The sequence below is a fragment of the Drosophila subpulchrella genome, chromosome 2R (genome assembly GCF_014743375.2).
Source record: "Drosophila subpulchrella strain 33 F10 #4 breed RU33 chromosome 2R, RU_Dsub_v1.1 Primary Assembly, whole genome shotgun sequence".
Taxonomy (NCBI): domain Eukaryota; kingdom Metazoa; phylum Arthropoda; class Insecta; order Diptera; family Drosophilidae; genus Drosophila; species Drosophila subpulchrella.
The window spans coordinates 20,075,665-20,089,980 of record NC_050611.1 but is presented as its reverse complement, the minus strand read 5'-3'; the positions used below and the strand labels follow the sequence as shown (position 1 = coordinate 20,089,980).

Here is a 14,316-nt window from a genome sequence, read left to right as displayed (position 1 = left end):
TGTTTTATGAAAATTGAAATTTAATCGAATGAACTTATTTATGGCAATCATAAATATAGCATAAATATATTTTATTTTTTAAATAATATGCACCATTATTTTATTGTGACAATCACCACAGACTTTAAAGTCAGTGAAACTAAACACAGAAAAACTTAATATTTTATTTCACCAACAAGTACCAAATTTAACTACCCACGATGGACAAGATAATGATTTGCATAATTGGTTCGGGAAACTGGGCGACCACTATTGCGAGGAATGTGGGCCGGAATGTGATAAATTCGCAGCAACTTGACGAAAAGGTGCCCATGTACGTGTACGAGGAAATTGTTGACGGTCGCAAGCTCACCGAAATCATCAACACCACCCACATAAATGCCAAGTACATGCCGAACTTTGAACTGCCGCCAAATATTGTGGGTGTTTCATGATTGATTGACAATGTGTTGAGATGCCTAATATTTCCTTTTTTATTGCAAGGTGGCCGTGGATGATATAGTGGCCACGGCCAGGGATGCTGATATTATAATATTTGCCATTCCGCCCACTTTCGTCAGTAGCTGCTGCAAAACCCTGCTGGGGAAAGTAAAGCCCACTGCCCACGCAGTCTCCCTGATTAAAGGATTCGAGCGCGGAGATGATGGGCAATTCGTTCTGATATCCCAGATCATAATGCGGCAGCTGAAGGTTAAGGATGGTTTTGTTTTGAAAATGAAAAACAAGATAAACATACCAAAATTCCAGCTCTTTCTTATAAATTGTATATTTTAAATAGGATTTTTTAAGACTTCTTTGTATAGTTATACAGTTTTCTTTTGGAAATTTCAGATAGCTATAGATTCAAAATCTTACATATTTTCTTACGCTGACTTCTAATCTTTTTCCTTTTATTATATTAATTATATAGATTCCATGTTCCGTCCTGGTGGGCTGTAATTTGCCCTACGAGCTGGCCCATGATCACTTTGCCGAGGGTACAGTGGGCTGTCGAGATCAGAAATATTATCGAGTGCTGCACGACATCTTCAAGTCACCCACTTTCCGTGTGGTGGTTACCGAGGATGCCGATTGTGTGGAGATCTGCTCCACTTTGAGAGTGCGTTTCTGCATTAATAATTATAATTTCAACCATAGCCTGTTCCTTTTTTTCAGAACATAATAGCCTTTGCGGCTGGTTGTTCAGATGGCATGGAGTTGAATGAAAACACAAAGGGTGGCATCATTCGGAGGGGATTTTTGGAGATGCTTCAGTTTGTGGATGTTTTTTACCCAGGCTGCCGCATGGGAACCTTTTTTGAGTCCTGCGGAATATCCGATTTGGTCACTAGTTGTTATGGTATTTTACAAAATTGCTATAAACTATTTATTTCTATATCTACAACATTTTAAAATATGTTTTTGTCCAACAGCCAATCGCAATCGCAAGTTGGCCGAGGCTTTTGTAAAGACAGGAAAGCCTCTCAGTGAGCTGGAGCACATCCTTATACCAGGACATGAACCATTGGGTCCAGTGACAGCTGAACTGGTACACCATATGCTTAAAAAGAAGGGCTTGGAGGATAAGTTAGTGTGATACAAAGATAAACACACCCAAAGGCTATAATAAACATTATTTCCTCGCAGATTTCCTCTCTTTACCTGTGTTTACAGGATCTGCACTGGGGATTATCCCCTGCACCGTCTGGTGGAAACTCTGATTAAGGCACGCGAGGATATGTAAGATGGATCTTCCTGGAACCCCTTGCTGATCTAGTACTAATAATTAATTTCCCTGCAGCTTTCACCCGCTCCATACCTTCCAGCTTTGAGGGTCTTCGTTTAATGTGTAATATTATTTAAATAAAACCAGAACAACTGCAAGCAAACAACACAGAAATTTGCGTTCTTTCTTTAACCGTTTAGCCGACAAAATGGAGCACATGAGTTGGGGCTTTGTCTGGGGATATACACGAGTATATGAGTGTATATATGGTATTTGCCAGGACGCTCAGCTCGATGTTCAAACAAAGCCCCTCCACATTTGTATTGTGCGTCTTTTCTTGCTGCAGTTCAAGTATTCCTTTGCGGAGAGAGTGCACTCCATTGAATGCACCAACGCTCCCAGCACATCGAAAAACAACGGAAATCACTTCAGTCGGGGATCCGGATCCGGATGAATGGAAAAGAAAGCCGCCCCGCATTTCCATCTCATTGTTTTCCATGGCCCAACTATAAATTTATGTGTGTTTCTCGGTGTCCGGTAGTTGTTTTTCTTTTATTTTTTAGCATTGTATTGAGGCTGAAGTGCTTTCCAATCGGAATTGAGGAAATGGGAGCAACCACTGGAGGACTCATCGAGATCTCCACAGGGGTTCACTGAACTATACGTCAAACAGTTCTATATGTCAACACGACTTTGTAAGGCAATAGTCAGTCAGTCAACGAAAGATCTCGTAGCATAAACATCTAAAATATATCCAAGAAATATTTCCTAAAAAAAAAATATATATTTTTAAAATGGTCATCAATACAATGGATCCACACCAAGGAAAACCAGTCAGGAATTATTTGATCTTAACTGCGGCGCTGCTAGCACTTGTGTCTTTGATGATCTATTTCCAAAATGCTGTATTCATCACACATCGTGAGACCTCAGGATTCTGGAAGGTGGTAAAGATGATTACTGACTATTTAGGGGTGCCTGGAAAGCCCAAAGTTGTGCCCAGCTATTATCAAAGAATGTTGAACTACGTGATGTGCTAATTATCGTTGGTAATCAGTCGGATCGTTACTTTCAATGCAAAAAAGTTCGTAAAATTGAAAATTTCAAGATTCAGAAACCCAAACGATATGTTACGAACCACGGGATCCGAAAGCTGTGATTTTTACTTTAATACAATGTGATACTTCTGAAGACCTGAAAAATCAGTTGGATCCTCAGTTGGATGCACAGTATACCTCAACACCAAGACGCAGACACCACTTCTGGAAGCCAAGAACCCTCATCTATATTTTAATACAATCTTAAACCATCTGAAGTCCTAAGAAATTATTTGGATCTTCGTCAATATCACATGTAAGCCTTCGTTCACTGGTAACCAAGAACAGGAACTAACCTTTAATTTTCTCACTATCAGAAAACAGGGATATTAACTAATACACAAAGTGGAGCGGATAATCTTCGTCTATATGCTGGAAGAATCTGGAACCCTAATCATCCAAAGAAACACTGGCAACTCTACCACTATCACATGCAAATGTTATCGTCGCCTGGCAACCTTTTAATCTGTTCACCGCCCATAAAAGTCAATTTTGAAATTGTTATTTAATAAATGATTTATGCAATTCATTTAGTTTTCGGCTTTGCAATTTCGTGTGAATTTTTTCAGGCATAATTAAATCAAAGCAACAAAGGCGGTAATCAGCGGGCGGGGGTATGATTGCATCCGGATTATGTAAACGGATTAGTTCAAATGTCGAAATTGTCCAATTTGATTACATTAGCAAACAGCGTTTAATCCGTGCCGAATGACAATTATTGTGTATGATTGCACTCTGTGATAGGCTGTTTTTTTAATGCATTGCTCGTGTGTAACAATATGTATGTAAATTATTTATTAATAAATTTAAAAATGATTGAAACTGGTCGAGGAAAACAGATTACTAGGAAAAGATAGAATACAATACAATATCAAAAGATTATATCCATGAAATCATTTTCTTCATTATTCATGCATACATTATTTTTCGGAGAGCAGCAAAATTAATGCACGTCCAGTCCAATGGCTTTTCAATTTATTTGGAATTAATTTTTTGTGCGTGTGTAAAACAGGGCAAATGTTTTCCATTTCAATTGGTTTATTAGTTCATTTCAGATTTGCAGTTTAGGCAAGCATATAGCAAATATTCAGCTTACGTGTTGGATGCGTGCAGGTGCAAAATGGTTGGCCAGGTGGGTAAAAATGAAATGGAAATCCCCGAAACGAAATCAAACTGTCCGGTTCGCTCTGACTACGGTTAAACAAATATATGCCTGGGGTCCCGGGCAAACAGAAAAAGCTATGGAAATTTGCATATCAGTTGGATGGGACCAGGACCGGGAAAACTCCACTTATTTGCCCATTTCTTGTTGCATTTTTCAGTGGGCGGTGGGCTGGGTTTCCTGGTTTTTCCGTTGCTTCCCTTCGCCTTTGCCGATAATTACACGGTAAATTTGGCAAAATGTGACGTCAAATAGCAAACAAGACGCCAGTGAAGACCCAAAACAAGTTGCACGTATCTATAAGCAATGTATCTGTGCATACCCACACCCATACATTTGCCGGCAGGAACACAGATACCATGTTCAGCTACAAATTCCACAGATACACCTTTATACAGAGGCAGTGGCGCAGGCACTTCAAAAAATAAATAACAATTTGGTACGTTACACACGTCTCGGCTTATGCAAACGTATCTGCAACTTGTTCCCTCTCTATCCATCTCTTTCTCCACCCATATGGCCGTCTCTCTCTCTGGTAAAAGAATGCTTCATTTCATGACCACCCACTTGGCAAACAGAAAATACACAGGACATACACACAGGACGACTGACGAGAGGCCCTCGGAATGGTGTTGTTTGTTGATTCGGTTGTTCTTGCTGCCTCTTGTTTGCCCCCAAATTGAACAAATACCTAAAACAATCCTCGCTAGAATAGATATCACTGGGATGGTACGGGAAAACCCAAAATAAGGGTTCTGGAACTGTAAGATATTGGTTTTTTAATTTATTTATGAAGGAAAAACGATTCTTAAACTTAACCAAGGACCGAATAAAAAAGGTATCTGAGAAAAATGATCTTTTTTGAAAAGTCTACTGAGATTTGTAATTTTAAAAGTCAAATAAAACCGCTCTTCTAGTTTCAGTATAAAAATAAGACATAAGTAATTGCAAATAAGTGTTATTTTAAGACCCTACTTTTTAACTAGACCAGTCCAAAAAATAAATTCATAAATAATATTTTTATTTTCAACAAATTTAAAATGTAAATTAATAAAAAATTTAATATATATGTTTTCTACACCTTGACTTGTTTGTCACTTTGGTTTTTTAGCTTTTGTCAGCTAAAACAAAACATTAAATCGGCAATCTCTGGATTCGGCCCAAATATTATGCACGCGTATTTGGTGAAAATTTTCAGTTATAAGATCTAAATTTGTTGCAGAAATCGAAAGAAAGTGAGCGTCGGCAGACAGGGATTGCGGGATCTCGGATTTATTTTTGGCCATGGATCAGCTGTCGATCAACCAGAAGGTGTTTATCCGCCGTTCGGACGGCCGAGTCCACTTGGCGGGGATTACCAAACTGGAGGGCGGTGCCAGTAATCTGGTGACGGTGGAGTGGCCCGAAGGACATGCTGTGCGGGGCAAGGAGCTGCCCTTGGAACTGGTGATCCTGATGAACCCCCAGATCTTTGATCCTCCACGTTGCAGTGGCACCTTGGCTTCCATACCACCGCGTTCCATGAAACAACGCATGGCAGCGGGGAGTTTCCCCCCTCGATTGGCCACTGCCACGCCCCGCCAGGTGGCGCCACCAAGGGAGGACGATGTGCTAGCCCAGGTGGAAAGGATGCGAAAACAAAGGGAACGTAGGCGGGAAACACAAACGCAGGTTCGTCAGAAAAAGAGTGAAGATCCCGGGAATCCCAACTGGGAGATAGCCAGGATGATAGGATTGCAACGCCTCCAGATGAAGAGCCATCCAGTCAAGAGTGGAACCACCGATATTCCCCCCAAGGAACACCAAATTGTGGTCTGTGTCAGGAAGAGACCACTGAGACGCAAGGAGCTGGCTGATGGGGAATTGGATGTGGTTAGTATACCTTCAAAAGACATGCTAGTGGTCCACGAGCCACGAAAGCATGTGAACCTGGTCAAGTTCCTGGAAAACCACAGTTTCCGCTTCGATTACGTCTTCAATGAGGATTGCTCTAATGGAACGGTATACGAATATACAGCCCGTCCCCTGATAAGACACATCTTCGAGGGCGGAATGGCCACCTGTTTCGCCTACGGACAGACCGGAAGTGGTAAGACCCACACGATGGGTGGTGAGTTTACCGGAAGGCAGCAGAGCTCCCTGGATGGCATCTATGCCATGGCAGCCGGGGATGTCTTTAGCACCCTTAAGTCACCTTCTTATGATAAGCTCCAGTTGAAAGTCTCCTGCAGTTTCTTCGAGATATATGGCTCTCGGGTTTATGATCTCCTCATGCCGGGTAAGCCGCAATTAAGAGTCCTGGAAGATGGCAACCAGCAGGTGCAAGTGGTGGGCCTCACAGAGAATCCTGTCAATAGCACTGGCGAAGTTTTGGCCTTACTGGAACTAGGAAACAGTGTTCGAACCTCTGGTCAAACCTCGGCCAATGCCAAATCCTCTCGATCCCATGCAGTCTTTCAAATCGCTTTGAGATCCTCTGCGAATAGTCGTTTGCATGGAAAATTCTCGCTAATAGATTTGGCCGGAAATGAAAGGGGTGCGGATAATAGCTCGGCGGATAGGGTGACCCGAATGGAAGGATCGGAGATCAACAAATCGCTGCTGGTCCTGAAGGAATGCATTCGGGCTCTGGGTCGCCAGTCGGGTCATCTGCCCTTTCGGGGCTCCAAGCTCACTCAGGTCCTGCGGGACTCCTTTATTGGGGGCAAGAAGGTCAAGACCTGCATGATAGCCATGATTTCGCCCGGCTTGCACTCGGTGGAGCACACTCTGAATACCCTACGCTATGCAGATCGGGTGAAGGAATTAACTGTGGACTCTGTATCCCCAAAACGACTAATAAGGACAGCTTCCAACTTCGAAAGCAGTTCCCTGCCAGATATATTACATCAATCGCAGATCGAAAATATCTATCCATCTCCCTCGTCCAAATCGCTCGAAGGAGTGGAAATTCATTCGAGTCCAGCAAAGGCAGTTATTGACACCACCAACGATTTAAACAGGGTCCCCGAGCAGGGATCTGAATCCACCTATCCCACTTCCGGACGACAGTTGATCCAAGGGAAATCACGACGCGCCCAGGAAGCTTCTATAATGCTGGCCAAATCCCTGGCCCAATTTAGAGGCCAAAACTTTCCCTAGATCTTGTGCCATCGATTTCTACAACAATTTCTTCTCTAAATTAAATAGGTTGTCAAAATTGCGTGTACATAATAAAACTAAAATAAGTTGAAAAAAATCAGAGTTCTGGCCCCTAGCTTTTTATCCGTTGTCGAGAACATTTGGATCGATAATTATGCTGAACATTTTTATCAAATTACCGCATAGTTTGCATCAATCTTCACTCGGATTCCCATTACCATGAAATTCGATTTGGTCTCCTACGTTCAGTTCAGCTCTGACTTAATAAACTCTGATAGACAAAAAAAATTCAGAAAATAAAAATTAAAAATCCATTTACCATAATATGTGACATTTCGAACCGAATCATATCCAATCAAAACAAAAGAAAACCAAGTAAAGGAAAAAGCTAAATGAAAACTCTAAAACGCGTAAAGCTAACATTTGAAATTAAATATTTACTCGGGTACACATTAGAGGTGGAGAAACAACGATGTTTTTCGATGTTTCATCAATGTTTGCCTGTTAAAACATCGAAAAAGCGATGTTTTCTGAACCTCTAGAACAAATGGTATTGTAAAGATATTCGTTTATACAATATTTACTGTTTATATAACCATTATGTACTACTTACTTACTGACAATTATTAAGGTTTCTGTTCAACTTCATTAATCTTATGTTAATAAAAGCAATTTCCGACTAAGGGAGACCTTTTCGAAGCTCCTGGAGGCAGGCATTAAAAAGTGTACAACTCCGTAAGAGTCCTACAAAGAGGATCTGATCAGGGCCAATACCCTGCTGGCGGTCTGTTTCACCAACATAGCAGGGCTCTACAGGCCAAGCTTGTAAACATTTTCAAGCCACTGGAGGGCTAAAAGGGATCTTGAGATCGTAAGAAGAAAGAAGAAATGTAACGCAGTAAAACTGCTTTGTTGTTTTCATTTATGTTGGTATTTTAAAAATACAATTTCAAATTGTAGATGAACTAGTTCTCTGAACTGACAAGTGTTGGAAAATGCGATCTATCGATAGAACTGAACACTGCTCAGCAACGCATCACTAAATGTCAACGTGCTTAGTCATTTCCGTTCCAACTTTCTTTTCATTTGTGTCGGCCGATTCAGTTCGCTTATCTGAAAAAATTTTCTCTAATTTCTTTTCGAAGAAAAAAGAAAGGTAAGGCACTTTCTTAACTCGTTTCCTTTTGCTAAAGGTGTTTTTCCACAGCTATTTAACCATGCCGCCCAGGAACGCCAACCAACGCAGGGCCCCACAGGCCAAGCCAAGTAAATATTTCCCAGGCAACCCACCTGGAGATCGCAAGAAGCAAGGTAAAGCACTTGTTTAACTCTTATCCTTTTGCTAATGGTGTTTTCCCACAGATATTTAACCATGCAGCCCAGAAACGAAAACGAACCGACCACTATTTGTTTCATATGGGCAAGCAAACGCCATATTTTCATTTGTTTGATGATGCTCCTAGTTTCGATAGCGATGTCGATATGGGACTTGGACGGAGTGGTCGCGGATGACATAGTATACTTGATACTGGGTTTAGTTGGACAGGAAATATCTTCTGGAACCCCTGGAGCACACTACTGATGATCTTGGCCGCCATCTGGAGCCATTCCATGTACTAAAAGGTATCAAACTTCGGCAAGCCCAACCTTGCAGGTTACTTCAATCTGTCCATAGAGTTTTCCGCTTTTTAGAAAACTAAAAAATAATTACAGAAATGTTAAGAAAATATCACATTTCAATTTACCAGCACATATGTGTTATTTTGACATTTATTTGCCGTAGAAGGCAGCTGTATGATATTGTAGTCCGATGAAATTTAATTCGTATTATTCGACTTAAAAAATGCTAAAACCGGAGTAGAAGAGAATATGATCAGATGAGGTTCTCATAGTGTTCATAGGTAAAATGCAATACTTCTTTTAAGGAGTCTGGTTTTTTTGCATAGGCAGGGAAGCATCTTGTGATGGGTCTCCTCTACATTACCCCATTTAAAAACACAACTGGATTATCCTAATAATCCTTTTAACCATAATAAATTAACATTATTTCTCCATTTCAGTACATCGAGTGGCCGCAGATGACGGATAAGATGATCCGGACCTCGGAGCTGGTGAAGGAGTATCATTAAGCGCCAATATCATCCAAGCTAGTAAAATGCCGAATACCAGTAGTATGCTCCAATGACTCCACGAGGTGTTTCCTGTCCACTTAACCGGTAGCAAGTGGACTATGTCCTCCGCTACCAAACTTTCCAAGTTTCATATCGACATAGTTACCGTTACAAGGACCATCGTCAAGCAGACGACAATGTGGCGTTTGTTCGCCAATAAAAAACGAAAAACGGTCTATGGTTTGTTGAAGATCCTGGGCGGCATGCTTAGTAAAGGTATTCGCCCTGATACCATCACCCAGCACAGCTCCGAGGAAGATTCCCTCTTTAACAACATTCTCAGTCGGAAGTCGAACCATATTCTTGCTTCAACCGCCAGGACTTCGTAGGATCCCTGGGCTATTTCAAGAGTTTCCTGATAACAGATCCTGGAGGACTCGCGAACGTACCTACTTGGAGGGCCATTCTGAAACTGAACAGAGCTGCGTTTAAAGAAATAATAAATATTATAATTGTGATATAATATAATATAATTATGATAATTGTTTGTTCAGGAAACCAAAGTCAAAAGAATTTATAAGTTCTGATGATGACGATGATTCGGAAGAAGGCCAAATAACCCAATTAAATGGAAAATAAAAAAATTATCTTTAAAAAAATGTGTTGTGTTTTTGTGTCAGGGTGTGGAATGAATACTGAATACTGAATACTGTGACCACGAGGTATATTAAGAAAATCAAGTACTTCTCATGAGCAGCATTAAATGTAAGTGCAATTTATAAATATGCTTATTCCAACCGCTCAATAAATATATTCATTTAATAAATTAAAAGGAACCCAGCAACGAGGATATTTGAATTTCGCCCCGGAGTAATCTCCGCCGATTGAAGATGTCTCAGGACTTTTATGCCGGCGTCTTAAAGTTAGCTCGCTCTTCTTTTTTTTCTGGCCCAGTTCATTTGTGGGCCAACCTGTTTCCCGGGCTTAAGGACCTGCCCCCCCTCCACATCTACTTCCATGTCCTGCGACCAACACACGTAGCCGGGGCTCATGTGTGTGACTACATTTTCCTATGCCGAACTCAAACTAAGCGCAAATATTTTCCGCATAGTTGCGCATTAAGCCAAAAACTTACTTTTCCTCGCAGTTTTTCTGTGGTTTTTTCGTTTGGATGAAGGCAAGTGGGGAAGTGGCTCCTTTGACAGCTGTCAATATACAATATTGGGGATTATGATGGTGCCAAGACACGTCTTACGACAAAGCTTTGTGTCAATATATTAAATTATGGCTTAGGGCGGCTTTTCCCTAACTCCCCATCTGCCCCCCCCCCGCCCAGTCGTCTAACTTTTTGGCATTTTTTCGCGCAAATCCGCACATAAATGCCTTGGGCTGAATGAATATGGATGAAGCAGCAAATTTTGTTATTCCTGCGCATTTGACACTAATTGAAATCGGGAAAATGTTTCTAAAAAGCTGTCACCCGAATTATGGGGTCTGCATAATGCAAATGGCAATTATTTAAATTAGTGAGTTTTCTGGATCTATATCAAGAACTTTTGTGATGTTATGTTACATTTTAAAGTCGTTTGTTGATAAATATATTATATTATTTTTACTCTTTAAGAACGCATCTCTACCAATTAACTTTGACTTACCATAAATCTTTTCGACAATCACAAAAACAGACTGGAATGGAATAGAATATTCTTTGTATTATCCTTAGAACGACGACACCTACGTTGGGTTCCATCTTCGCATGTCAACAATTTAATGTTTGCAATTTAATTTTAAGTCCCTGCTGTCTTTCGCATCGTTAATCAAAAGCGTCTTTAATCTTATGTCAAGTTATGTAAATAAACAATTACGAGCATTTATATATGCACACTCACACAAGCGCTTAAATACACACAGGGACACCCACACAAGAGCACAAATTTTGCGGCTTAAAGTTAATTCATTTCACAAGTGTTTACCTAACCTGGCATTCAAACGGCTAGATGATGGCATTCAGAATTCTCCCCCAGAAACCCCCCACCCTCTTTCGCATTCTAATACGCCATTAACATAGCCACCTAAATAAGTAAGTAAATTCGATAAGCACATAGATACTCACACAGATACTAACCCACGCACACACACGCCACGCGAAAGTAAACAAAACCGGAAGGAAGCGCGTGCAGATTCAGCGGAGTGCAAACATTTCAATTTGGGGAAACTGATAAGTCCTATAAACGTAAACTTAACGTTGGCTAAACAAATTTCCCACCACCCCGGAAAACCCCGAAATAGCGGGGCGATAACTCAAACACATCTTCTGATTGAAGGCTTAAAGCATTTCGGGCAGAGATGCTCCTCCATTGAGTATCGATTACTTTGCGTCTAATGCACTTTTGCAACTGAAGAACTCGCAGCCCATCGCATTCTCCTCTTTCCCACCTCTTGAGAATGTAACCGAAACTATGTTGGCCGGGAAAACTTTGCTCGCGGCAGTCGGAAAAGTGAGAGGCACTAATGGCTTCGGCTGGAGGATATTGCAAAATTGAGAGATATACACTGGTCGGCATATGTATTTTGACAAAATAAAAGTTAAGTATACTCATAACTTGAATTTACTTCTTGTAAACTATAGGCATCAATGGAAAGGTAATTTCAATGCCGTTTGAATGATACAATACATTTCTTTACCCATTCAGTACTTATTGAAAAGGACGAATTTGTGTAAATCAACTTTGAAATTTTTAAAAAAAACTTTTTTCCTCGTCTTGAAAACTTAAATTTTTTGATGCAAAAAGTTTCTTCAAACAAAAACAATAGTAACTGCAAAAAGAATTTTTCAAAAATCATTTTTCTTATATTTTTTATGATTTTTTGAAGGTGACAATGTCGGAAAAAATTTGTATGAAAAAGACAAAAATATGGCTCAAATGCCTGTTTTTAAGCATTTTCAAAAATTCATAAAAAATATAAGAAAAATGATTTTTGAAAAATTCTTTTTGCAGTTACTATTGTTTTTGTTTGAAGAAACTTTTTGCATCAAAAAATTTAAGTTTTCAAGACGAGGAAAAAAGTTTTTTTTAAAAATTTCAAAGTTGATTTACACAAATTCGTCCTTTTCAATAAGTACTGAATGGGTAAAGAAATGTATTGTATCATTCAAACGGCATTGAAATTACCTTTCCATTGATGCCTATAGTTTACAAGAAGTAAATTCAAGTTATGAGTATACTTAACTTTTATTTTGTCAAAATACATATGCCGACCACTGTATAAAATGGGAATCTACGAGTATGATAGGAGGTAAATGCAACAAAAACTGAAATAAAAATCATCAAATTTGCATTGTTTTCATCGATGACAGAACTTCAAAAATAATTGGACAACTTTTAAAGACGGTATTGTGACTGATAAACTTGTAGATAATAAAGGAAAAGATGGGGAATTTTTGTTAGAAATTAAAGGTAAAGTGATCCAATTTGCTTTGCTAGCCATTATGTATATATTATTAACATTAAAAATAACTTTAATAAAAGGCATTGTTCATAAATTCTGGCTGACGAGCTTGTGATGACCATTGAGATGATTATAAAAGTATTATAATATTATAACCATTGTTGCCTTATAGTTAAATTGCTAAAGAAAAACTAAAAAAGAGCTTAAGTACTAGTTAAAGATTCCGGAAAACTTAAGATGCCTAAAATGCTACTAAAGGTTCTCATTACTCTGATAGCATTATATTTCCAAAATCATTCCAGTTATCTACATTTTACTTTAACTTTAAAATTTAGAACGATTGAAAGGCAATGGAAATTCCTGACAGTTGGACAAGCAAATAGAAGAAAACTTTGGCACATACACATATGCCGAACCTGAAAAAAGCAGCTTGAATGGCAAGCTAAAACCATTTCTCCCCCCCTTTCGGTAGTCCATTCCTCATTTTGCTGAAGTCATGGCAAAATGTTTACAATGATAATTGTCCTGCTCGGTCCTTGTCGTTGTCATTGTCCAGCCAATAAATTCTTGGCAGCTGCATGTTTGTTAAGCTCAGGGCTCAATCCTTTGGCCCCCCTTCGAAGCCCTCTCACCATTTTACCATCTCACCACGACCATGTTGTTTGTCCTGTTTTGGCCAGTGGCTATTGGTCGAGTGGGTGGCTAGAGTCCTTGGTGTCCTGCGAGTCCTTCGAGTCCTGTCCCTCATGTCGACGCTTCAACCGCTTGGCTCTCCGCTCCTCGGGCGAATTATTTATGTCTCGCATTACAATTGCAGTTAAAACAATTCTCCGGGAAATGAGATTTTCATCTTTTGCAAGTGCATTGCATTGCGGAAATTGATTACTTAAACGATTTCAACTTAAATTTCCATAACTGTCAGGGTTTTCTTAAAGGCCTCTCACAATAATTGAAATGTCCCTATTTAAGCTCCCCCTGGCTGCCACTATATCTCACTATGTATAAGGAATATATCCCTTAATCCGGGCCAGTCCCTTCTGCCCGTCGAGTCCAGTTGTGAAAGGGGGCGTGGCCCTTGTCTTAACCCAAATTGTTCGCCATTAAGCCGTCAAGTGCTAAACATGCAAGCGATTCTCAATCCCGCCCCGCCTTTTCTCTCCGCCTCTGTCTCTTACTTTCTCACCAACTTTCTTTGTGCCCTTTCCCCTGCTTTCCTCGTACCTTCTCCAATTCGCGTGCCATTATATGGAAAACGTTGCAGAGAAATGTGCCAAGATAAAAAGCAACTTTGCATATTTACTAACCCTGTCAGATGTCGGTGGAAGTCTATTAAAAATGGTGTGAGATCAACACGGAAATGTGCTGGGGATGTTTAATTTCAATTTTCACTGGGTCATTATTTAGCACTCTTTAATTTGGGTTAAGTAACTTTTAAGCAACTATTTATTTGGGGAAATAAAATGATAAGGAAAAATTGCAGAGGGTTGGCTATGGCCATGTCACACTGGTTTTCATTTCGACTAAATGTCTGGAGTTATTTAATAGTTTTAAGATAAGCTATATTAAATCTATATTATAGATTCTATAAACAGATGAGATCTCTGAGGAAATAAAATATTAAATAAATTTCGGGGATATTTTCTAGAGTTT

The 14,316-nt window shown here is 39.8% G+C and overlaps 2 protein-coding genes and 2 long non-coding RNA genes across 4 annotated transcripts; all 4 read left to right on the top strand.

Moving 5' to 3' along the window:
• Positions 1–116: 116 nt before the first annotated feature.
• On the top strand, positions 117–1,875 carry LOC119550922 (glycerol-3-phosphate dehydrogenase [NAD(+)], cytoplasmic). The gene is made up of 7 exons (XM_037859938.1): positions 117–419; positions 484–690; positions 911–1,099; positions 1,156–1,339; positions 1,413–1,566; positions 1,627–1,719; positions 1,781–1,875. Exons 1-7 carry the CDS (start codon positions 201–203, stop codon positions 1,809–1,811), a joined length of 1,077 nt encoding a protein of 358 aa, XP_037715866.1. The 5' UTR covers positions 117–200; the 3' UTR covers positions 1,812–1,875.
• Positions 1,876–2,405: 530 nt separating this feature from the next.
• Positions 2,406–3,335, top strand: LOC119551065. The gene is made up of 2 exons (XR_005219524.1): positions 2,406–3,058; positions 3,120–3,335. It is a non-coding gene; the product is annotated as an uncharacterized LOC119551065 (long non-coding RNA).
• Positions 3,336–5,076: 1,741 nt separating this feature from the next.
• On the top strand, positions 5,077–7,202 carry LOC119550377 (kinesin-like protein Klp59C). The gene has a single exon (XM_037859024.1). The coding sequence runs from the start codon at positions 5,249–5,251 to the stop codon at positions 7,103–7,105; it is 1,857 nt and encodes a 618-aa protein (XP_037714952.1). The 5' UTR covers positions 5,077–5,248; the 3' UTR covers positions 7,106–7,202.
• A 937-nt stretch (positions 7,203–8,139) lies between these two features.
• LOC119550995 lies at positions 8,140–9,749 on the top strand. The gene is made up of 4 exons (XR_005219515.1): positions 8,140–8,261; positions 8,313–8,416; positions 8,468–8,728; positions 9,166–9,749. It is a non-coding gene; the product is annotated as an uncharacterized LOC119550995 (long non-coding RNA).
• Positions 9,750–14,316: the final 4,567 nt, after the last annotated feature.